The sequence below is a fragment of the Rana temporaria genome, chromosome 2 (genome assembly GCF_905171775.1).
Source record: "Rana temporaria chromosome 2, aRanTem1.1, whole genome shotgun sequence".
Classification (NCBI taxonomy): domain Eukaryota; kingdom Metazoa; phylum Chordata; class Amphibia; order Anura; family Ranidae; genus Rana; species Rana temporaria.
The window spans coordinates 35,438,335-35,464,156 of NC_053490.1; the positions used below are offsets into that span (position 1 = coordinate 35,438,335).

Below are 25,822 nucleotides of genomic sequence, written 5' to 3' on the forward strand. Positions count from 1 at the left end.
TGGGTAGAGGGGAGTCATCTGAGTGCCCCCGCTGCCAGGCGGCGGAGGGCAACTTTTTCCATATGGTGTGGCAGTGTCCTCGAGTGGAGGGGTTTTGGAAGGAGATATTATTTCTGGAGGCTAACTTGGAACTACCTAATATATATTCCCCAGCTAGGTGCCTGTTAGGTGACCTGGAAGAGGAGGAATTATCTGTATCAAAGAAAACACTATTGAGAATACTCTTCTGCTATGCTAAAAAGGCCCTGGCCATTAACTGGCGAAAACCATCTCCCCCATCTCTGCAGGGTTGGTTGAAACTGGTGAATAATGCACTGCCAATGTACAAACTGACTTACGCAGCTCGGGGTTGCCCAAAAAAATTCGAGAAGGTGTGGGCGGGATGGATTGAGAAGGTCTCGGGAGACGTAGAGGTGTAATGGAGATGTTGGGCATGCTGAAGATAACGATGGTTAAGGTGGGAACATGATGATCTGACCAGGGCTGAATTGAAATGTGTTAAAGCGGGGGTTCACCCTTAGAGGGCACTTTTTCCCCTTAGATTCCTGCTCGTTTTCTCTAGGGGAATCGGCAATTTGTTTTAAAATATGTGCCGTACTTACCCGTTTACGAGATGCATCCTCTCCGCCGCTTCTGGGTATGGGCTTCGGGAATGGGCGTTCCTTCTTGATTGACAGTCTTCCGAGAGGCTTCCGACGGTCGCATCCATCGCGTCACGATTTTCCGAAAGAAGCCGAACGTCGGTGCGCAGGCGCAGTATACAGCCGCACCGACGTTCGGCTTCTTTCGGCTACGAGTGACGCGATGGATGCGACCATCGGAAGCCTCTCGGAAGACTGTCAATCAAGAAGGAACGCCCGCTCCCGAAGACCCATACCCGGAAGCGACGGAAGAAGATGCAGCTCGAAAACGGGTAAGTAATGCTCATATTTTAATACAACTAGCCGATTCCCCTAGACCGAACGAGCAGGAATCTAAGGGGAGAAAATTTTTTTTTTTAGAAATGGGTGAACTCCCGCTTTAAGTACTAGGAGGCACAGGGGGGAAACTCCCTTTCGGGGTTTTTCTCCCCCCCCCCCCTTTTATATATTTTTTTTTTTTCTCCTCTCCTTTTGTTCTGTTGTTGGGATTATGTTGTAAGAAAACGGGAAAAGGGTAAGATTGCTATACTTGTCGGATTTTATGTATGTGTTGTATTGTCATGGCTTTGAACTTGACTGTAAAAAACAAAAAAATTTCTGACCCATGGGATATGAAAATGTGTACTGTACTATGATGTTTTGTTATGCTTTGAACATGTACAATAAAATTTACACTTTAAAAAAAATAATTTTACGCCTATCTACGTGGATCTGGCCCCTGATGTGCCCGTTATGAGGAGTATCCTCTAAACCTGCTTTTTTTTAATATTATTATTGCATATGAAATAATGTAATCTGATATATTTATCATTGTACTAACTGCTGCTTTCAGTACTTGCTATATATACTTTTACGTTGGCAGAATGGCACGGCTGCGCAAAGTAACGTATATGTACATTACTTTGAATTTCGTGTGCACGCGCCCCTGCCGCAAGCTCCGTGACCGTGCCCGTGGGACCCGCAGACTCGATGCCCGCCAGTGTCCCGCGATCAGGTCACAGAGCAACAGAACAGGGGGATGCCTGTGTAAACAAGGCTTTTCCCCGTTCTGCCTAGTGACAGGACACTGATCGTCTGCTCCCTCTCATCGGGAGCAGTGATCAGTGTCGTGTCACAATAAGCCCCGCCCCCATACAGTTAGAATCACTCCCTAGGACACACTTAACCCCTTCCTAGCCCCCTAGTGGTTAACCCCTTCCCTGCCAGTCACATTTAGGCCGGGTTCACACTGGTGCGACAAATGCTCCGACATTGGGAGCTCATGTCACATGACGTGTGAAAATCAATGTTTCCCTATGAGAGCCGTCTTAACTGGTACGACACAAGTCGGTCCGACTTTGAAAATGCTCCCTGTGATACTTTGGTCCGACTTTTATCCTACTTCAGCCCATGGAATATCATTGAAGTCAGATCAAAGTCGGAACGCCGTCTTGCATGCTCGACTTTGGCATGCGACTTGCGCTCTGCTGATCTTGAGGGGGAACTCCACAAATTTTAAACAAAAAACTGGCATGGGTTCCCCTTCAAAGGCAATCCAGGCCCTTCGGCGTAGGGGGTTCCCCTTAAAACCCATACCAGACCGAAGGGCCCGGTATGCGCTTGGAGGGGGAACCCATGCCGGTTTTTTATTTAAAATTTGGAGTAGAGTTTCCCCTCAAGATTCATACCATACACAGTGCCTGGTATTGGTGGGGATCCGAGTCGGATCCCCGTTCATTGAAAGTCGGACGTATGTCGGCTTCAAGTCGCAGGGCAAAGTCGGATCCAAAGTAGAAGAAGGAGAGATGGCCGCTCCAGGTGGAGACCTTGGCAATAATCCACCCCACAGAGATCCCAGGTGCAGGCAATGCAATCAGCAAGGCAGGAATAACAAGGATATATTTCTGGACAGCCGCACTCTTGAACAATAGTTGCCTTTATTTAAAATAGGAACAGCACTACAAGTCACAGCACTCGAACCTCGGACAGCTGACGCGTTTCACACTATATCTAGCGTTTAGTCGGATCCAAATTAGTACGACTGTCAGGTCACACCAGTGTGAACCAAGCCTTATACAGTAATCAGTGCATTTTTATAGCACTGATCGCTGTATAAATGTGAATGGTCCCAAAATAGCATCAAAAATGTCCGATGTGTCCGCCATAATGTCGCAGTCATGATAAAAATCACTGGTTGCCGCCATTACTAGTATAAAAAAATATATTAATAAAAATGCCATAAATCTATCCCCTATTTTGTAGACGCTATGGGCCAGATTCTCAAAGAAGCGCCTATCTTTAGGCGGGCGTAGCGTATCTCAGATACACTACGCCGCCATAACTTAGAGCGGCAGGTCCCGTATTCAGAAAGAACTTGCACTCTAAGTTACGGTGGCGTAGTGTAAATGGACCAGCGTAAGCCCACGTAATTCAAACTAGGCTGGTAGGGGGTGTGTTGTATGTAAATGATTTGTGACCCCACGTAAATGACGCGCTTAACGAACGGCGCATGCGCGCGCATGCTCAGTATCACGTCGAATTTTCAAAGTAAATTACGCCCGCTCAATGCTTAGTCGACGTGAACGTAACCTACGCCCAGCCCCATTCACGACGTAAAATACGACGCTGTTCGGACGTTTCCGATGTCCATACCTAACATGACTTACCCCTGCTTTATGAGGGGTAACTTTATGCCGGTCAGACGCCTTACGTACACGACGTATCTTGATACGCCAGGCGCACGTACGTTCGTGAATCGGCGTATATAGCTCATTTGCATATTCGACGTGGAAATATACGGAAGCGCCCCTAGCGGCCAGCGTAAATATGCACCCCAAGATACGATGGTGTAGGAGACTTACGCCGCTCGTATCTAGGCAAAATTCATGCGTAACTGATTCTAAGAATCAGGCGCATAGATACGACGGCGCACATTCGGACTTACGACGGCGTACGCCGTCATAAGTCCTTTGTGAATCTGGGCCTATAACTTTTGCACAAACCAATCAATAAACGCTTATTGCGATTTCATTTTACCAAAAATATGTAGAAGAATACGTATCGGCCTAAACTGAAGAAAACATTTTTTTTTATATGTTTTTTATTTATTATAGCAAAAAGTAAAAAATATTGCTTTTTTTCAAAATTGTCGCTCTATTTTTGTTTATAGCGCAAAGAATAAAAACCGCAGAGGTGATCAAATACCACCAAAAGAAAGCTCTATTTGTGGGAAGAAAAGGACGTCAATTTTGTTTATGAGCCACGTCGCACGACCGCGCAATTGTCAGTTAAAGCAACGCAGTGCCGAATAACAAAAAGTGACCAGGTCCTTTGGCAGCCAAATCCGCTGGGGCTGAAGTGGTTAATGTCTGGTGGTTGAGTACGATTGTATGTATAGACATGAGTCTACCACAGAATCACCAAGGATATTAGTTATCATTATATATTAATAAAGTAGAGCTGAAGGCAAAAATGTTTGGATAGAGTAAGGATCGGGGGGGATAATAACTTAATTTTTTTGCCATCTGTATCTCATTGGGGAGATTTCACTTCACTTCCTGTTCCATAGCTAAAACAGGAAGTGAGGCAAATCCTTGGTGGTCACCAGAGCTTGTGTCCTCATTGGAAGACTTATCCCGCGTACACATGTCCATTTTTAATGGTCTAGAAAAAACTATGGGCCAGATCCACATAGAAATGGATCGGCGCAGCGTATCAGAGATACGCTACGCCGCCGTAACTTTTCCGGCTTTGGTTCGAATCCTGAAAGATTGCGCGCCGAAAGTTACGGCGGCGTAGTGTATTTCTGGCGGCGGAATTCAAATCAGCGATTAGGGGGCGTGATTCATTTAAATGAAGCGCGTCCCTGCGCCGATTGAACTGCGCATGCTCAGTTTCAAAATTTCCTGCTGTGCTTTGTGGGAAATGACACCGCAACAACGTCATTTTTTGAACTTAGACGTGACTTACATCCATCCCTATTCACGGACGACTTACGCAAAAAAAAAAAAATTTAAATTTCGACGCGGGAACGACGGCCATACTTAACATGGCAAGTCTATCTATACGCCGCAAAATACCAGTTTTAACTATACGCCGGGAAAAGCCGACTAGAGACGACGTAAGAGAATGCGACGGCCGCGCGTATGTTCGTGGATCGTCGGAAAAAGCTAATTTGCATACCCGACGCGGAAAATGATGCGAACTCCACCCAGCGGACGCCGAAGTATTGCATCTATGATCCGAAGGCGTACGAAGCCGTACGCCTGTCGGATCGAACCCAGATGCCGTAGTATCTTGGTTTGAGGATTCAAACTAAAGATACGACGCGGGTAATTTGAAAGTACGCCGGCGTATATCAGTAGGTAGATACGCCGGCGTTCTCTCTCTCTGGATCTGGCCCTATGTTTTTTTCAACCTGATTCCTGTCAAGCCTGCCTTGCCTACACACGATCGTGAAAAAAAATGTTGGAGAAAAGCGCGGTGACGTACAACACGTACAACGGCACTATAAAGGGGAAGTTCCATTCAGATGGCGCCACCCTTTGGGGCTACTTTTGCTGATTTCGTGTTAGTAAAAGTTTGGTGAGAGATGATTCGCGCTTTTCAGTCTGTTACAGCGGGGACGAATGTGCTATCTCTATTACGAACACTACTTTTACCAGAACGATCGCTCCCGTCTTATAACTTGCTTCTAAAGCATGCACGTTTTTTTAATGTCGTTAAAGCCTTTCAATACGTGAAAAATGATGCGAAAAAATAGAGCATGTTCTAAATTTTTAATGCCCATTTTTCACGTCATGGGAAATGCTCTTCAGCCCACACACGATCGCTTTTAAAGCGGAGGTTCACCCTAAAACAATTATATACCATTCCATCCAGCATACTGCCGACATCTACAGTATGCTGTTTTTTTTTTTTGCGCTGTACATACCGTTTAATCGTTCTTTTTCTTTTCAGACTCCCGTGGGTAATAGGCGTTCCTATGAAGAGGCGTAGATGATTGACGTGCGGCTAAGGCGCGTCACGCGTTCTGAAAATAGCCGGACTGGGACTCGGCTCTATACGGCGCCTGCGCACAGACTAGGAGCTGACTGCGCAGGCGCCGTATATAGCCCAGTTTGGCTATTTTCGGAACGCGTGACGCGCCTTAGCCGCACGTCAATCATCTACGCCTCTTCATAGGAACGCCTATTCCCCGCGGGAGTCTGAAAAGAAAAAGAACGATTAAACGGTATGTACAGCGCAAAAAAAAACCCAGCATACTGTAGATGTCGGCAGTATGCTGGATGCATGCATGCTCCAAATTTCGCCGCAAATCGTCAATGCTTTAGATGTGAACGTAACTTACGTACAGCGCTATTCGCGAACGACTTACGCAAACGACGTAAAAATTTCAAAATTCGACGCGGGAACGACGTCCATACTTAACATTGCGTACGCCTCATATAGCAGGAGTAACCTTATGCCTAACGTAAACGACGTAAAAAAATGCGCCGGGCGTACGTACGTTTGTGAATCGGCGTATCTACCTAATTAGCATATTCCTTGCGTAAATCGACGGAAGCGCCACCTAGCGGCCAGCGTAAAATTGCAACTAAGATACGACGGCGTAAGAGACTTACGCCGGTCGGATCTTAGTCAAATCTATGCGTAACTGATTCTAAGAATCAGGCGCATAGATACCACACCGCACACTCAGAGATACGACGGCGTATCTGGAGATACGCCGTCGTATCTCGTACCTGAATCTAGCCCAAAGTTTTGTCTTCTGTTACGCCGCATACACATGACCGTTTTTTGGGTTCTAAAAAGTGACGTTTCTCTTTTTTATGTCATTAAAAACGATCGTGTGTGGGCTCCAGAGCATTTTTCGGGTTCTAAAAAACGGGCAAAAAAAATTCATACACGCTCTATTTTTTCACAACGTGTTTAACGTTGTCGTTTTTAAGGTTGAAAAAAAATGGTCGTGTGTGGGCTTTAACGACATGAAAAACCCGCACATGCCCAGAAGCAAGTTATGAGACGGGAGCGCTCGTTCTGGTAAAACTACCATTCGTAATGGAGTAAGCACATTCATCACGCTGTAACAGACAGAAAAGCGCGAATCGTCTTTTACCAACACAAAATCAGCTAAAGCAGCCCAAAGGGTGGCGCCATCCGAATGGAACTTCCCCTTTATAGTGCGGTCGTACGTGTTGTAGGTCACCGCGCTTTGCTAGAGCATTTATTTTTTTCACGATCGTTTGTAGGCAAGGCCATTTTAATGATCGGGTTTAAAAAAAAATAGTTTTTTTCTAGACCCTTGAAGTGGAGGTTCACCGGTAATATGCTCTTTTTACCCTTAGATGTATGCTTATTTAGTCTAGGGGACTCGGCTAGTTGTTTTAAAATCCGAGCATTACTTACCGTTGTAGAGAGCGATCTTCTCCGCCACTTCCGGGTATGGGCTGCGGGACTGGGCGTTCCTATTTGATTGACAGTCTTCCGAAAGGCTTCCGACGGTCGCATCCATCGCGTCACGATTTTCCGAAAGTAGCCAAACGTCGGTGCGCAGTATAGAGCCGCACCGACGTTCGGCTACTCGTGACGCGATGGATGCGACCGTCGGAAGCCTGTCGGAAGACTGTCAATCAAGAAGGAACGCCCAGTTCCGAAGACCCATACCCGGAAGCGGCGGAGAAGATCGCTCTCTACAACGGTAAGTAATGCTCGGATTTTAAAACAACTAGCCGATTCCCCTAGACCAAATGAGCCTCAATCTAAGGGTATCAAAGGTTAAAAAAACATTTATGGGAGAACCCCCTCTTTAAAAACTTCGGCCAGATTCACAAAAGAGATAGGACGGCGTATCTCCTGATACGCCGTCGTATCTCCTGATACGCCGTCGTATCTCTGAGATACGATTGTCGTATCTATGCGCCTAATTCATAAAATCAGGTTACACATAGATAGCCCTAAGATCCGACAGGTGTAAGTGACTTACACCGTCGGATCTTAGGCTGCAATTCTAGGCCGGCCGCTAGGTGGCGATTCCATTGCGGTCGGCGTAGAATATGCAAATGACTAGTTACGCCGATTCACGAACGTCCGCTTTGCCCGTCGCTCTAAATTTACGTAGTTTCCGCAGAGATACTTCGCGTAAAACTAAGCATGCCCTCTAGGTGGTCTAACCAATGTTAAGTATGGCCGTCGTTCCCGGGTCGAATTTTTAAATTTCACATAGTTTGCGTAAGTCGTCCGTGAATGGCGCTGGACGCCATTTACGTTAACGTCGAAACCAATGACGTCCTTGCGACGTCATTTAGCGCAATGCACGTCGGGAAATTTTAGGGACGGAGCATGCGCAGTACGTTCGGCGCGGGAACGCGTCTAATTTAAATGGTCCCCGCCCCATTTGAATTAGGAGGGGTTGCGCCGGGCGGATTTACACTACGCCGCCGCAAGTTTACAGGTAAGTGCTTTGTGAATCAGGCACTTACGCTGTAAACTTGCGGCGGTGTAACGTAAATGGGATACGTTACGCCGCCGCAGCGTAGCCCATTTCTACGTGAATCTGGCCTTTCATTTTTTAGAACCCGAAAAACGGTTGTGTGTACGCGGCATTATACTTATAACCACTTCATCACCTCTTATGGACCAAACCATTTTTACATTACAGCTAGGGGACTATTGACTTTTAACATTACTTATCCTACTTACATTAATTGACATACAGTATAAACGTATAGTATACAGCAATAGAAGATGTTACCTGCACTCTGTAATGTCTGGGTGCATCACACAGTAAACTTGTATCCAGCACACCAAACAGTTTACACTCCACTGGACTTAAAATAGGCACAAATAGCATAAGAGGTTATTAATAGCACCAACATCGATACTATTAAAACCCCCTAATGCTATTTTTGTCAAGTCCTGTAGAGCGTTCACTGTTTTGTCTCATATTACCAAAAGTATTGGGACGCCTGCCTTTACACGCACATGAACTTTAATGACATCCCAGCAGGGGCGGACTGACCATTGGGACTTTCGGGCACTGCCCGAGGGCCCTATGCCACTAGGGGGCCCCATCAGGGTTGCCATGCTCAATAAAACCAGGGACAGTATGTAAAAATCTGTGTTTTTTTTACATCTGTCCCTGATATGTCTGAAACCGACATGCTTTTGATGTGAAAATCCAGAGATTTTAACTGCCCTGCCTCTGCACTGCCTCCTGGCATGGTGGCCATCTGTAAGCCCGGGGGCCCCATAATCTTCTATTGCCCGGGGGCCCCATAGTCTTCTATTGCCCGGAGGCCCCATGAGTTGTCAGTCCGCCCCTGCATCCCAGTCTTAGTCCGTAGGGTTCAATATTGAGTTGGCCCACCCTTTGCAGCTATAACAGCTTCAACTCTTCTGGGAAGGCTGTCCACAAGGTTTAGGAGTGTGTCTATGGCAATGTTTGACCATTCTTCCAGAAGTGCATTTGTGAGGTCAGGCACTGATGTTGGACGAGAAGGCCTGGCTCACAGTCTCCGCTATACTTCATCCCAAAAGGTGTGTAGTATCCTTTAGCATGGGCGTCCGCTGAACTTTTTTCAGGGAGGGGCGATTCGGCAGCAGCGATACACAGTCGCATTTAACCCTTTCTTCAAACGCTAGCGGGGGTTAAAAGCACCGCGCTAGCGCCCGAATATCGCAGCTAAAACGATGGTAAAGCGACGATTTTTTGCGCCGCTTTACCGATAATACGGCCAGCCGGCAGTGTGAAATAGCTCTAGAGATAATTCAGCTTCACTCCATGCCCATATAAATATAGCCTAGAGAATGTACAGACCCCCCTTCAGCACAGACCCCTCTATTCAGCACAGATGGACCCCCCTTCAGCACACAACCCCCATTCTACACAAACCCCTCCATTCCGCACAGATGGACCCCCCCTTCAGCACAGACCCCCCCTTCAGCACAGACCCCTCCATTCAGCACAGATGGACCCCCTCTTCAGCACAGACCCCCCATTCTGCACAAACCCCTCCATTCAGCACAGATGGACCCCCCCCTTCAGCACAGACCCCCCATTCCGCACAGACCCCTCCATTCATCACAGACCCCCCTTCAGCAAAGATGGACCCCCTTTAAGCACAGACCCCCCCTTCAGCACAGATGAACCCCCCCTTCAGCACATACCCCCCCTCCCTTCAATACAGACCCCAATTTCAGCACAGATGGACCCCCCCATTCAGCACAAACCCCCCTTCAGCACAGACAGACCCCCCCTCCCCCATCCCATTCAGTACCTCAGATTAGCCATCAGCGCTGCACAGGCACAGCAGGTTTCCTGGAGGGGGAGGCGGATTCACTCTGCTGGCTGTGCCTGTGTGACATCTGGCCCGGGACCGCTCAGACAGCCCGCGGCCGCAAAACTCTTCAACACCTTCTCGATTTTCAAAGGGGGGTCAATTGCCCCCCTTGCCCTATGGAGCGGACGCCCATGCCCTTTAGCGTGTTAGAAGTGTAAAGAGTTTTTTTGTTGTGTAGGTATGTTTCCAGGCTTAGCTGCCAAGCCAAGCTTGTGTGTTTCCTGATATAGTATAACAGAAAAGCAGCGTTTTAAGGTGAGAGAATCAATTATACAAACAAATACAAAATTTATTGATACATAAACAGTATCAAACTACTTATACCAGGGGTGTCCAAACTTTTTTCAAAGAGGGCCAGATTTCATGAAGTGAACATGCTTGAGGGCCGACCATTTTGCCTGACATTCTTTAACCACTTGGGATCCGCGCTATGGACGAAAGACGTCCACAGCGTGGCTCTCAAGTGGAGAGTTGACGTCTTTGGACGTCCTCTTGTTTACATTCCCCGTGCGCGCTGCTGGGGGCGCGCAGCGGGAAAACAACATGCCCGGCGCATCGGTGGGAAGCCGATGCGTGTGCCTGGCGGCCGCGATGTCCGCCAGGTACCCGCGATCGGTGGTAACAGCAGGGACGTGGAGCTCTGTGTGTAAACACAGAGCTCCACGTCCTGTCAGGGAGAGAGAAGACCGATGCTGTGTCCCTTGTACATAGAGACACAGCATCGGTCACCTCCCCCAGTCAGTCCCCCTCCCCCTACAGTTAGAACACACCCAGGATACACATTTAACCCCTTCCTCACCCCCTAGTGTTAACCCCTTCACTGCCAGTCACATTTATACAGTAATTAGTGCATTTTTATATGTGAATGGTCCCAAAATTGTGTCAAAAGTGTCCGATACGTCCGCCGCAATATCGCAGGCCTGACAAAAAAAACGCAGATCGCCGCCATTACTAGTAAAAATTAAAAAAAATCATAAATCTATCCCCTATTTAGTAGGCGCTATAACTTTTGCGCAAACCAATCAATATATGCTTATTGCGATTTTTTTAAACAAAAATATGTAGAAGAATACATATCGGCCTAAGGCTGCTTTCACATTGCAGCGTGGAGCCGCGGTGACGGTATAGCCGCGCTATTTGTAGCGCGGCTATACCGTCGTATTTACCGCGATATTTGGGCGCTAGCGGTTTTAACCCCCGCTAGCGGCCGAAAAAGGGTTAATACCACCCGCGTTGCGGGCGGTATTACCGCGCTTTCCCATTGATTTCAATGGGAAGGCGCGGTATAGGAGCGGTGAACACCCCGCTCCTATACCGCGGTAAAGATGCGGCTAGCAGGACTTTTGGTGCGCTCCTGCTAGCGCACCGCTTCAATGTGAAAGCCTTCGGGCTTTCACATTGAACACTGCAGGGCATGATTTTTCATGCAGTATAGCAGCGCTATTTTTAGCGCTGTACCGCATGAAAAACGCCCCAGTGTGCAAGGGGCCTAAACCGAGGGAATTTTTTTTTTTTTTTTATTTGGATATTATTATATCAAAAAGTAAAAAATATTGTGTTTTTTTTCAAAAATTTTTATGTTTATAGCGCAAAAAATAAAAATCGCAGAGATGATCAAATACCACCAAAAGAAAGCTCTCTTTATGGGAAAAAAATAATAAAAATATAATTTGGGTACAGTGTTGTATGACCGCGCAATTGTCATTCAAAATGCGTCAGCGCTGAAAGCTGAAAATTGGTCTGGGCACGAAGGGGGTGTAAGTGCCCAGTAATGAAGTGGTTAAACCATTAAAACTTGTGGCTGTGTGTGGTGAAGCGATGAGCTTAGGCGTATTATTTGGATATACCGTATTTATCGGCTTATAAAATCTTACATTTTAAATAAAGAACTGTGAAGCAAAATAAGGGTCAGTGCCCATTAATGCAGCCTAATCAGTGCCCATCTGCAGCCTCACACGTGCCATGAATGCAGCACTCACCATATTGCCATGAATGCAGCACCCACTCCATTGCCATGAATGCAGCACCCACTCCATTGCCATGAATGCCACACTCCATTGCCATTAATGCAGCAACCACTGTATTGCCATTAGGGCCGCCATCAGGGGGGTACAGGCAGTACACCTGTAAGGGGCCCGGAGGTCCCCAGGGGCCTGGATGGCAACCCCCTTTAAAAAAAACAATTATTTTTTAATTTTTTTTAGGGGTCCGGAGGCCCCCAGATGGCAACCCCCCTTTTTTATTTTATAAAGAAAAAAATATATATATTTTTAATATATTCTTATTTTATTTTTTAATAAAGGGCCAATTTTTTTTCCAGAGGCCTGGAGGTCCCCAGGGGCCCGGAGATCCCCAGGGCCCCGGATGACAACCCCCCCCCCCCCCCCCTTTTTAAAAAAAAATTATCTTTTTTTAATATATTTTTTTTATTTATATTATATTATATATATATTTTATTATTATTATTAAAGGGCCCAGAGGTCCCCAGGGCCCCGGATGGCAACCCCCCTTTTTTATATATATATATTTTTTGTATATTATTTTCTTTTTTATATATATATATATATATATATATATATATATATATATAATTTTTATTAAAGGGCTCAGAGGTCCCCAGGGCCCCATGTGGCAAACCCCCCTTTTTTTTTTATAAATGTTTATTTTTTTATGTTTGTTTATATATATTTTTTATTTATTAAAGGGGCCAGAGGTCCACAGGGCCCTGGATGGCAACCCCCTTTTTTTTATTTTTTTATGTTTATTTATTTATTTTATATATATTTTTTTTATTAAAGGGTCCAGAGGTTTTTTTTTTATTATTATTATTAAAGGGCCCAGAGGTCCCGGATGGCAACCCCCCTTTTTTTGTAATTTCTTTAAAAAAAAAAATTATATATATATATATATATATATATTTTTTTTTTTTATTAAAGGGCCCAGAGGTCCCCAGATGGCTACACCCCTTTTTTTATATATGTTTTTCTTTATTTCTTCTTTTTTTTTTGTAAAGGGCCCCCGCTTCTCAATACGCGGCCCTGGTGGTGTGTGTGTAGTGGGTCTGGGACAAAGGCTGGTTTTTGGGGATTTGCTCAGGACATTTTCAGATCAGGACATTGAACTGATTTCCGGGAATGTCCCGGGCAAATCGGGACTGTTGGCCACTATGGTACTTTACTGGTACTATCTGATGTGAAATTGTGTTGGATTCAACTTTTGTCCTATTGAAGATTTAAGCTGCCTGTGGTTGGTGCCAAGTCAGCAGGTAAGCATACTGTCTGGACAGATGGGTTCTATGGAAGTACATCAATGCATAAGGTGGTATTTTTACAGAACATTGAATTGGGGAAGAGAAGGTGCCTTCAGAGAGCTGGTAATATCCTGAATAGTGCCCACCCTGTGAATGCCTTCTGTACAGTTTTTCCCTCTAGCCGGCAATTTAGGGGTATTTCCTCTCTTACCACCAGGCTGCAAAACAGCTAGGGCCAGATTCAGATAGGAGATACGACGGCGTATCTCCTGATACGCCGTCGTATCTCCAAGGCCGGCCGGTCGTATCTATGCGCCTGATTCATAGAATCAGTTACGCATAGATATCCCTAAGATCCGACAGGTGTAAGTGACTTACACCGTCGGATCTTAGGCTGCAATTCCAGGCCGGCCGCTAGGTGGCGCTTCCGTGTCTTTTACGCGTCGAATATGCTAATGAGCATTTACGCCGATTCAGAAACGAACGACCGCCCGGCGATTTTTTTATACGTCGTTTGCGTTCGGTTTTTTCCAACGGAAAGTTACCCCTGCTATAGCAGGGGTAAGTGCGGCGTATCCTATGTTAAGTATGACCGTCGTTCCCGTGCCGAGTTTTGAATTTTTTACGTCCTTGCGACGTCATTTGGAGCAATGCACGCTGGGAAAATTTCCGGACGGCGCATGCGCTGTTCGATCGGCGCGGGGACGCGCGTGATTTGAATATTACACTCCCCCTAGCCACGGAATTTGAATTCCGCCGGGGGATTTACCATACGCCGCCGCAAGTTTTGAGGTAAGTGCTTTCTGAATTAAGCACTCGCCTCAAAAACTTGCGGCGGCGGATCGTAAATCAGATAGGTTACGCGGATCTAAAGATCCGCGTAACCTATCTGAATCCGGCCCCTTCTTTCCGCAGTCCATACGTTTTTTGAATGCTAGAGGCTTTTTAGGGTAAATGAAATGCGCTGTATGCATTTTTTTTAATGCAATGTATGTGTTGTTTTTATGAAGATAATGTCCATGTGAGGTATGCAATGTCTTTTATGCAAGGTGGCTGAATCTGCATTTCATTTTATGGTTTTTATTATTAAAGGATAATAAATTATTCCGATTCTGATTTTTGAAACCGAACGTGCTGGCTGTAATACGCCCCCTGTGGTGAGGGTATTCTTAGATGGTGGTGTCATTTAAAAATGGACTTTAACCATTTGCCGACCAAGTCGTCCAGTTCTGGGAGGCCGTCGTCTGTGTTCGGACACTGCCAAACACAGATTGATGTAAAGAGCCAATCAGCGGTTCTTTACCACGTGATCAGCTGTGTCCAATTACAGCCGATTACGATGTCAACAGAAACTGGTTACCGGCTCTCTTCACCACTCCTTCTCATGCTGTCAGCGCGTGGAGGAGAGGAGAAAAGAGCCGATAATCGACTTCTGTAAAAAAGCTGCCAATCTGTGCCCACCACTGCTGCCAATCTGTACCCACCACTGTCTCCTCATTGATGTCACCTATCAGTACCCATCAGTGTTGCCTACCAGTACCCATCTACCCATCAGTGCCCCCTATCAGTGCAGCCTCATCAGTGTCTCTTCATCAGTGGCCACCTCATCAGTGCAGGACATTAGTGTCCATTAGTGCAGCCTATTAGTGACCATCAGTGCAGCCTATCACTGCTGCGTCATCAGTGCACATCAGTGAAACAGAAATATTAACCGTTTTCAAAATTTTAAAACAAACTATGAAAAAAAAAATTCACCATTTTCAGTCTTTGTTTATTTAGCAAAAAAACAAACAAACAAAAAAACTCAGTAGTGATTAAATACCACCAAAAAAAACTATATTTGTGTAAAAAATATAAATAAAATCATAATAGTGTAGCATGACTGCGCAGTTGTCATTCAAGGCGCGACAGCGCTGAAAGCTGAAAACTGGCTTGAGTAGGAAGTGGTATAAGTGGCCAGTGGGCAAGTGGTTAAAGCTAAACTTACCTTTTCTTCAACGGTCCCCACCCCTTTGCCAGCAGTCCCAGAAAGGTAACCCCTGTGTATCGCTCTTCATTTACATTTTTAAACTCTTTACTTCTTGTAATGTATAAGAATAAACAACTCAAAACACAACTTGTACGATTCAACACAAGTGAACTTTATTTACAAAGAATCCACAGTGACAAAAATAAAAAGACAAGTACTGGAGTAATATGGCAGTCATAGCAACTCACGCGGTACACCGAGAGGACGCGAACCATCCCTCGAAGGTGCTGGAGTGGTTACAACTTCCATGTGAGGGTGGGGGGGGGGGGGAGGGACTTCAGACAAGTTATATAAAAATATGCCATCAAAATTATTTGGACAATCAGACGCTGAGAACACTATTTACAGAAAATAGGCAATATACTGTATGTTTCCTATTTACAATACATTAGGGTTAATTCATATTTTTTACTTTTCCACAAAAAAAAAAAAAAAAGGAATAAAGATAGTTTTATATCTTCTGTAACCCCTTAAGTGCTGGAGGGAGCTAGATACAGTGCAATATGTAGCAGCACTAGCAGGAATCAGTGGGGAACGGCCATTTTGTCCTGCAGCACTAAAGGGAGTTAGTGAACAGTTCGGGGGCCGGCTTGATGCCTTCAGGCATTCGAGACGGACCACGAGAAAATGCGATTGCATTATTTTGTGGTAAAATGCCCTTTTATATGTGCGAGTAGTGGCTCTAAAAAGTAGTGGTCTAAGTGCTGGGGTGCGGACCAAGCTGTGTGTGGGAACAGAAGTCTCATGACTAGGCCTGAAAGCCCTGCGACTCCGCGGGAACAATCCTGCATGCTTACATTTAGCTATAATAAATATTTTTTTAATGGAGACCAATGGCGGCCCAACTTCAGAAGCATTTAGAAATGGCGACCGCAAAGGTCTGCAACGATCTTCCACAATGGTTTTGCCATTTATGATCAATCAGCAATGTGGTGGAAATTGACCTCCTCGGTGTCACTTTCTGTCCAACCCAGTTCAGAACATTTGGCCATGGAAGTTTGGGAAACGGGAGTGGCGGATTGCGGAAGGTCCTTCAGAAAATGTATGGTTTTCCAATTTGAAAGCCTCAAAAAATTGGCACGTGTATAGGGTGCATGAGGATGGGTGATCACCAATTACGACGCATGCAGAGGGGCTTGTGGGTGCTTCTGCCTATTGCATGGTGTGTAAAAGTGTCCGTCGCAGCTCGCCTCTTTTGGGTGGAGCGGTCATGGATACTTTGCTGCGTGCTGCATTGTGGATAAGTATTATGCCCCGTACACACCATCACTTTATGTGATGAAAAAAAATGACATTTTCTGTGAAGTAAAAAATGACGTTTTTGAAACTTCAATTTTCAAAGACGAAGTTGCCTACACACCATCGTTTTTCTCACAATGTTCTAGCAAAGCGAGGTTACGTTCACCACGTTTTTCCATTGAAGCTCGCTTCATAAGTAGCTTCTGGGCATGCGCGGATGAAAAAACGTCGTTTTAAACGACGTTTTTGCTACACACGGTCAATTTCTGTGAAGTAAAAGTTGACGTTTTGAAAAACGACACATAAAATTGAAGCATGCTTCAATTTTTTTTGGTCGTTTTTTAGAAGACATAAAACGACGTTTTCCCCCACACACGGTCAATTAAAGTGACGTTTTTAAAAACGTCATTTTTTTTCATCACATAAAGTGATGGTGCGTACGCGGCATTAGATTTAGGCCCCCTCAAAAAGGCCATATAAGGGGGACTTGCAGTGTCTCATAGCTATGAGTAAACCATGTTCAGGGCTCACTCATGATGTACCGTGCGTATTGCAGGGAATCACCCACGTTGCCACATTACGGATTATACGCGTGACACATGGACCCAAGCGTAAAAAAAGCAAAAAACTAAAAATATATAATGAAAAAAAAATAACGCCTGACCTGTCCCTCAGCGCACTGCAACATGGAAAATATCTGTGTTGCCTTGAAGTACATTAGAAAAAAAAAAATTCAGGGGTGTCCATTTTATTTTATGGGGGACACGTTTAGGGCTCACACCATGCAACACACACCAACGTGTCAAAAAAATAAATGTGCAACAAAATGAACAAGCTCTCAAAAGGAAACTGTCAAAGCAGAAAAGAAGGAGCTGCCATTGGCCAATTTCGTTTGGCAGGGCATGTCCTGTAAGAATCACTGACCTGGGACAAGTATGAAGATGACCTCCCATTACCTCAGAATGTAATGGAGTCAGGATGAAAGTGACAGCTCCAGGAACACGCACGGTCAAAGACAAGTCAGCAATGGCAGTGTGTGTATATCCAACCCTGGCAGGTTCCCTTTAACTGGTTTTCAGAATATGGTTAGCCTTTTGCTAACCAGAACATCCAGATCATCTGAGTTTGTGGCATGCTGGTTATTGTGGTCCCACTTCCCTTATCACAGTCAGGATTGATACACCTCACACTTCAAAACACCAGAGGAGCCACAAGTCCCAGCACACCCACCCAGCAAAGGCCGGCTGACACTGAGCTCCAGTACCAAATAACATTTTTTATATGGTGAAAGGATTTACAATACAATACCAAAAATATATTTTTGGAAAAAAAATAAAACATTCTCTTCTATTTTTTTTTTTACTTGCAACATCCAGAAACCCCAAATATCCCTCTTTAGTAACGCGGCCGTGTGAAAATATATGGATTTGGGGTTAAACATACATGTACAATCGGTACTAAAGGAAAATTTACCTCAGGCACTGGGTGGCAGCCATTTTGTCACAGGCCCCAGCGGCAGCCAAGCTCCCACTTTAGAGGAAACAAACTTCTAATGAGAAATATTAAAGGAAAAAATACCAGTTTTCAGCATTTGACACTCAATTCATGTTATGCCAGTCATCTACAATAACATATACCATGCGTTCTTTTCACTCGCTCTGCGCCCATTTTCTCTATACAACGTCAATATCCACAGTCAGGTCTCCACTCTTCTCTTTTGCTTTCAATTCTTGGTCATCCTGTTCTAAAACTTGGAACACAAAACTTGTATACCCAACATGACTACAACCGCTCTGGTGGATACCAATCACTTCGTAGAAGGAACGCACATTACTAATGCCTGCGCTCACACAGGCTCTGAAAGTGGGCAGTGCTCCGGCTTTACTAGATCTACCTCACAGTGGAAGAGATTTACTAAAACTGGTGCACACAGAATCTGTTGCAGCTGTACAGCAACCAACTTCTAACTTCAGCTTGTTCAAGTAAGGCCAGGTTCACATATATGCAAATTGGATCCAAGTTTCTCCACATCCAATTCGCATGACAGGCAAGTGTGACCGTTTCTCAATGGATCTGGTTCACACAGGTCCAGGGTACCCGCAGTCTACATTCAGAAAGGGCCCTGTGCGTAAGTTAGCCTTTAAAAGAGAAGTATGGGGTTGGGGGTTATTGCACTTACCTAGGTGGCTGGAGCATTGGTCCGATGCAGCATCTGTCCCCCGGCATCTCTGCACCGAGAACCAATCGATTGGAGAACCGAGGCATCGGCGGTGTTCGAGCAGAGAGTTGCTGCCTGTCAATCAGCAGCTCTCCTTTCTGCTCCTCCACCGGAGAGCGGAGCTGTGGAGGGGAGTGAGCGGCCGTCTCAGCGGCTCACTGAGAAGCTGAGACGGTTATCAGTCCAGGCACCTGGCGGATCCCATTGTTGGGATGACGCGGCGCCTGGACTGATATTGGTGACGTCAGCAGAGAGTGGACTTCAGACCGCTCTCTGCTGAAAACGGGTCACAGGAGTGCAAAACAAATGACACTCCTGTGATACAGAGGAGAAGCCCAGTCTAACAAGCTCAGGCTGGACTTCTCCTTTAAGCTAGAAGCTGATTGGTTACTATGCACAGTTGCACCATTTTTTTAACCAGTTTTAGTACATTTCCCCCAGTGATTGTAAGATTCTACACTGTGGATGTTGGTTTCTGGACAGAGATTGATAGTGAAGTTTTATTTTAAAACTTAGCCACACCATGTCCATCAATCGGCATTGTTCACAACGTTCTCAACGTGTCCTGTTCACACAAACTTTAACACATAACACGATATAATGTGTTAAACAGAGCGCCAAGGTGGAAAGGATTAAAAACAATATATAATGGAGCCCCAGGGTATCTAGAATTGCAGTCAAGTATCAAATCACTTGCAGATTCTTTCTCATACATAACTTCAACATATACACAACGTAAACGTACACTGCCATTGTTATACAGAATCAAGATGGGAAGGCCATTCACAATTCAAATCTTGGCAGGAACCAGCCGAGATTCAAACCGTGTGTGGGCAGGCTGAATGTTTGAACTGGCCGAGATTCAAACCGTGTGTGGGCAGGCTGAATCGGCCGAGATTTAAACCGTGTGTGGGCAGGCTGAATGTTTGAATCGGCGGTCATTTGAACCGTGTGTGGGCAGGCTGAATGTTTGAACCGGCCGAGATTCAAACCGTGTGTGGGCAGGCTGAATGTTTGAACCGGCCGAGATTCAAACCGTGTGTGGGCAGGCTGAATGTTTGAACCGGCTGTGATTCGAACCGTGTGTGGGCAGGCTGAATGTTTGAACCGGCCGAGATTCGAACCGTGTGTGGGCAGGCTGAATGTTTGAACCGGCCGAGATTCGAACCGTGTGTGGGCAGGCTGAATGTTTGAACCGGCTGTGATTCGAACCGTGTGTGGGCAGGCTGAATGTTTGAACCGGCTGTGATTCGAACCGTGTGTGGGCAGGCTGAATGTTTGAACCGGCCGAGATTCGAACCGTGTATGGGCAGGCTGAATGTTTGAACCGGCCGAGATTCGAACCGTGTGTGGGTAGGCTGAATGTTTGAACCGGCTGTAATTCAAACCGTGTGTGGGCAGGCTGAATGTTTGAACCGGCTGTGATTCGAACCTTGTGTGGGCAGGCTGAATGTTTGAACCGGCCGAGATTCAAACCGTGTGTGGGCAGGCTGAATGTTTGAACCGGCTGTGATTCTAAACCGTGTGAAGGCAGGCTGAATGTACCAAGTTGATTGATCGATCAACTTGGGTACAACAGGCATGAAGGGTTTTACCTGTGATTATCGCTAGTGGCTGCTATAGCCGCTAGTGATAATCACTGTCTTCTCCCGGCGGGGACAGCTCCCCCCCCACCCCGGGATGAGACAGAGACCTGGCAGGAAACATCAGCACGCCCTGTGTTGATGTGGGGAAATCAAGCAAATTTATTTTCTGCAACCCGTGGTTACAGGAAATAAATTGTCTCCGTGTGTGGCCGGCCTAAAGCCCCGTACACACGATCGGATTTTCCAACGGGAATTGTGTGATGCCAGGATGTTGTCTTGTGTGATGCCAGGATGTTGTCGGATAATCCGACCATTTGTACGCTCCATCTGAGAAAACTGTTGTCAGATTTTCCGATAACAAATGTGGGATAGCATGCTTTAAAATTTTCTGACAACAAAATGTGTGATGTCGGATTATCCGATCGTGTGTACACGCATGCTCAGAAGCAATGCTCACCATAACACAACATTAGCAGAAGTTGCCCAAAGGGTGGCGCTAAAGAGCTGAAAAAACACATTGTTTTGTGTTGGCTGGCCAACAATTCTTTGCCGTTTGTATGCAATACAAGTTCACGGACAACGCCATTCAAACAAAAGTCCTACGATTTGGCTGCAGAAAATCCGATCGCGTGTACGAGGCTTTAGGTTTGCAATGCAGGATGTGAGACTAACCAGCCCTTCCTACAGAAACCAATAGAATTCCAGCTTTGCTAGCGTATGGCTCAATGTGACAGCCCATTACGCACATTAATGTCTTAGGACCACAGGATTTGCCTCGGCTTCCTGTCCTGGTGAGATTCGGTGTCTCAGAGGGAGAAACCTCCCCGTCGGGGGCACTGCAATAAAAGTCTGGCAGAGGATCAAACCCTTCCACATTTTATATGAGATTATAAAAACTTTTGGCTGGAGCTAGGTTGAGGTCTACCATATTTTTTTCTATATCACTATAAAAGGTTTTGTATTGAGAAAGCACTAATGACGTATTCCAGGGCAATATAAAAAAAAAAAATCACTGTTGCTGGAATAAATATTTTTGACTGAGAAACGCAGAAGAAAACTGGAGAGTAAAAGACGGAACGAAGCTTGTAGAAGTCAATACGTAATATTTGTCACTAAAGCTTCAAGCCATAGAACAGTATGTTTTGTCCCCAGAAAAGTAACAGGGGGAAAATCTTCCAATGGGGGCGCTAGTTCTGGTGACCCCCAAAGAATTTGCTTAATTTGCAGAAATTTCCTCTCCTGTTTTGACTGTGGGACAGGAAAAGAAGAAAACTCTCCCCAAAGGGACACAGATTACAACCTTCCCTTAGTTCTACTTTACACAGAAAAGCTCAGCTCAACTAGAACGTTTTGACCATAGACAACAGTGCCACCTTGTGTCAGCTCTTGGGTACTGAAGGGTAAGCATCAGGAAATATGTCATTAAAGTGGCAGTAAACTCTCCGGGCCAGATTCAGAAAGAATCGCCTATCTTTAGACGGGCGTAGCGTATCTCAGATACACTACGCCGCCGTAACTTAGAGCGGCAGGTCCCGTATTCAGAAAGAACTTGCGCTCTAAGTTACGGCGGCGTAGTGTAAATGGGCCGGAGTAAGCCCACCTAATTCAAACTAGGCTGGTAGTGGGCGTGTTGTATGTAAATGATTCGTGACCCCACGTAAATGACGCGCTTTACGAACGGCGCAGTATCACGCCGAATTTTCTCCGTAAATTACGCCCGCTCAATGCTTAGTCGACGTGAACGTAACCTACGCCCAGCCCCATTCACGGACGACTTACGCAAACGACGTAAAACGTGTAAAATTCTACGCTGTTCCGAAGTCCATACTTAACATTGGCTGCGCCTCATATAGCAGGGGTAACTTTACGTCGGTGAGACGCCTTACGTAAACAACGTATATTGATACGCCGAGCGCAACTACGTTCGTGAATCGGCGTATCTTGCATATTTTTTTATTGGAACGCCGAATGCTTCCAGCGTAACTATGAGCCCACGATACGCCGGCGTAGGCAAGTTACGTCGGACGGCTGAAGCCATGTTTTCAGGCGTATCTAGCTTTGTGAATCGGTGTAAAGATGCGACGGCGCACATTTGAAATTACGGCGGCGTATCTGGAGATACGCCGCCGTATCTCCTTTCTGAATCTGGCCCTCTGTTTGTATTTTTACCCTATAGGTGTGCTTATAATAAAGCTGACCTGTAGATAAAATAAATATCTCCTAAATGTGCACCGCTTAGGAGTAATTCCAGCCAACAGCAGCTGGTGACGTCACCGGCGCATGCGCTCCGAAGGAATGGCATACCTGTGCCGATCTTTCAGAGCTGTGTGTGCTGGCTGAGACTCGCGCAGGAGTTTCGCCATGGCTGCACGGCCAATCAAGCAGCCGCAGCTGGCAAACCCGGAGGGAAGACCGGGTGAAGATGGAATCCTCAACAGCAGTGATAGTGGCTTCATTTTAAGGAAAGCCCTTCACAATGTGCTAGTATGCGGTGCATACTAGCACATTATGCCTTTGCCTTGCAAGGGCTTTCCTTTTCTTTTTTATTTTAAAGAATTTACCACCGCTTTAAATGGAACCGATTTCTGCTTGAATAAAGAGTAACAGAAGTGCCAAAATACCTTTCTGGAGAAAATACTGCTCCAGGTGACCCCCTTAGTACCAGCCACTTGACCAAAAGTAGATGATCCCTACTGAAAAATAGGATTCTTCCTATCAGCAGACATGCGACTTGCTTGGGATTACATTAGGGGCACTGTAGGGAAGCTTGGGCTTAAAGTAGCTGTAAACCTCAGACATGACATATAAACAAAGCACATCGCTCTATAGTGTGTACTTGTCTCACTCCAGAGCACTCAGTGTCATTTCTGTCTGCTGCTTCCTTCCTCTATCAGCATGAATCGCTTCTGACAAGTTTTCCTGACACCAAGAGGAAAATGGTGACAGGGGAGGTATCTCCAGCTGATTGACAGCCTCAGCTCCTGTGTGAAGGGGGTGTGTCCATTCCCTCCAATCAGCTCTCCTCACTGAGCTCTGCAGAGTGTAACGTCAGCTCTCCACCCCTTTTTTTCCTGACAGCTCAGTCAAGCTTTAAAATTTAGCACTTTTGCGGATCTGTTTATCCTAATAACAATTAGGCCGCGTACACACGGTCGGACAAAACCGATGAGAATGGACCGAGGTTCATTTTCATCGGACCAAACCGACCATGTGTATAGCCCATCGGTCTGTTGGCCTTCGGTCCAAAATTTTAAAACATGCTTCAAAATCGAACCGATGGACCGCTGCCCGATCGGTCCAAACCGATGGTTAGTACAGAAAGCATCGGTTCAAAACCCGCGCATGCTCAGAATCAAGTCGACGCATGCTTGGAAGCATTGAACTTTGTTTTATTTAGCACGTCGTGTGTTTGATGTCACCGCGTTCTGACCCGATCGGTTTTTGGAACAATGGTGTGTACACACATCAGGCCACTTCATCGGTGAACCGATGGAAATGGCCCGTCGGACCATTCTCATCGGTTTGGAACGACCGTGTGTACGCGGCCTTATGGTTTTATATCTACTTTTTGACCCTCATCTGAATTCTCTACTCTTTAGAGCTATGTTTTATTAATGTTACATAAGATTTGTATAGATTACTATTGTGTACTCTTTTTTGTATGCCATTTTGCTTTTTGTACCACCATTTTGTACCAAATAAAAAAGTTTGTAAAAAAAAAAAAAAAAAATGTATCACTTTGAAGGTCTGCAGATAAACATGTAAAACTTATGTAGGAGGATTTGTTTCATATCTGGGTATCACCTGAGGCCAGTCACTTTAAGAAAAGGATTTTAGAGCTTCCATTACTCTATGCTTATCCACAGCAAGACTTTACTCGTAGCCATTTAAGAAGAGGCCCTCCTTAAATGCATAATAGTAATATCTGCTACACAAGCGATTCTGTAAGTCGATATTAAAAATGACCATCATTTTGCAGCACATATGATTTCCTAAAAGCAGTAAGAATGTAAAGTGCACAGGATTGCCCCGTACACCTTTCTTCCTATTGGCGTGTCTGGTTCACTGCTTTCTCAAGGGGGCTTGCACAGAACTGGAACTAAAATGTAAGGCATCCCCTGCACCGTCCTTCTGCTGTAGGAAACCCTTCACCTCTGTGGATATCCACATCTGGAAGAATGCTGAAATTCAGGTTTCCCTGCATCTGGGCTGATCAGAAGATAGCAGAACTTTCAGCAAACACCTATCTCAGCGCCCAGGGAACAGAGGCGTCCTTCTGCGCTCTCACAGCCGTGTCCATAGAATTACAAAGTGGTTTCAGAGTGTCAGTGGAGTGCTTCTTTAAAGGCCTCTTATGGTGAGGAACCACTTTAATTAGGACATAAATGGAATTCCATAAAAAAAAAAAATACTACTAAAAAGGTCATATACTTTGTCTCTACCACCCCCATGATAGAGATCAATGATCCGCAGGATTCAGTTTCCTCACACACACACACACACACACACGCACACTAAAAAAAAAAATTAAAAAACTTCAAAACACAAGTTTTCACTTGACAATAAATAAGAACATCTTTAAAAAAATAATGGCCGGCGGACCAGGCAACACTTAAAAGTCTGTCTTCTTTTTTTTTTTTTTAAGCCACAGAACTGATGTGGGCAGCCGGACCCTGCGAACACGGAAGTTTATTGGCTGATCGAGTCCCGAGGGTCTCGGTTGCTTTTTGACGCTCTTATGAAATGCGCATGGAGAAAGCCGTGACGGACAGCAGTCGTAGGCGATTCTGAGTCACTGCTCGCTCGCCAGTGGTTAATACCTTTGAAGATGCAGAAGCCGAGTGGCTGATTGTAATTCCCGGATAGATAAAGATCTCTTGTTCATAGTTGGAGGCACGTTTATTGTACTGCGATTTCCATACCGCCATCTTGCGAAGGACTTTGGCAATGTAATAAAATGACCCTGCTCCTGTACACAGTACATCCATCCCTTCCTGGACAAGCAGCTCCTCCGAATGACCCTCCCCGGTGGTGACTTCAGAACCTGGCGGCATTGAAGGTAGTGAATGGAGGTGTGCGGGTTAGATGCTCGGGACAAGCCGGCGGATGAGCTGAAGGTGTGATGGGAAGCAGCAAAACAGATGAGGGTCCGGTGCGTAACATTGGCCTTGTGCGGCCTTCAGACCCTCCAGAGTAGCAGGTGGTTGGTGCTGTCGTCTCTGCCCACAGTCTCACTGCTGTTGGTGAGTCGGAAGTCCTCGTAGCCGTCGCCTCCACTGATGACCAAGAGTTTGGATTTAGTTCGGTGCCTGGAGGAGTCCCTCTTCTCTGCGTCACACGCTTGCTCGTTACCTGCTGAGAAATAGAAGAAAATAAAACACTTACTTGCTGTTGTAATATGTATAAACCATAAGCTATTTTATCTTAAGATATATTCGGAATGTTAGAGTAAGGCTATTTCTTATCGGTTTCTCACTTACATAGACTTCATCTTGTGGTAAGGCCGAAGTCTCAGAATATATTTCCTGTTCTAACTGTA

General features: G+C 45.6%; 1 protein-coding gene across 2 annotated transcripts in view; it reads right to left on the minus strand.

Annotated features, from left to right (window-relative positions):
• Window positions 1-24,050: 24,050 nt before the first annotated feature.
• ARHGEF17 (Rho guanine nucleotide exchange factor 17) overlaps window positions 24,051-25,822 on the minus strand; it is a 394,561-nt gene continuing 392,789 nt past the window's right edge. Inside the window, exon 22 of one of the 2 annotated variants that reach the window (XM_040340055.1) lies at window positions 24,051-25,635. In XM_040340055.1, the coding sequence (XP_040195989.1) occupies window positions 25,463-25,635 (173 nt within the window). In that variant the 3' untranslated portion in view covers window positions 24,051-25,462. Of the gene's footprint in view, window positions 25,639-25,822 lie in introns of both variants that reach the window. The other variant, XM_040340054.1, reaches the window with a different exon arrangement.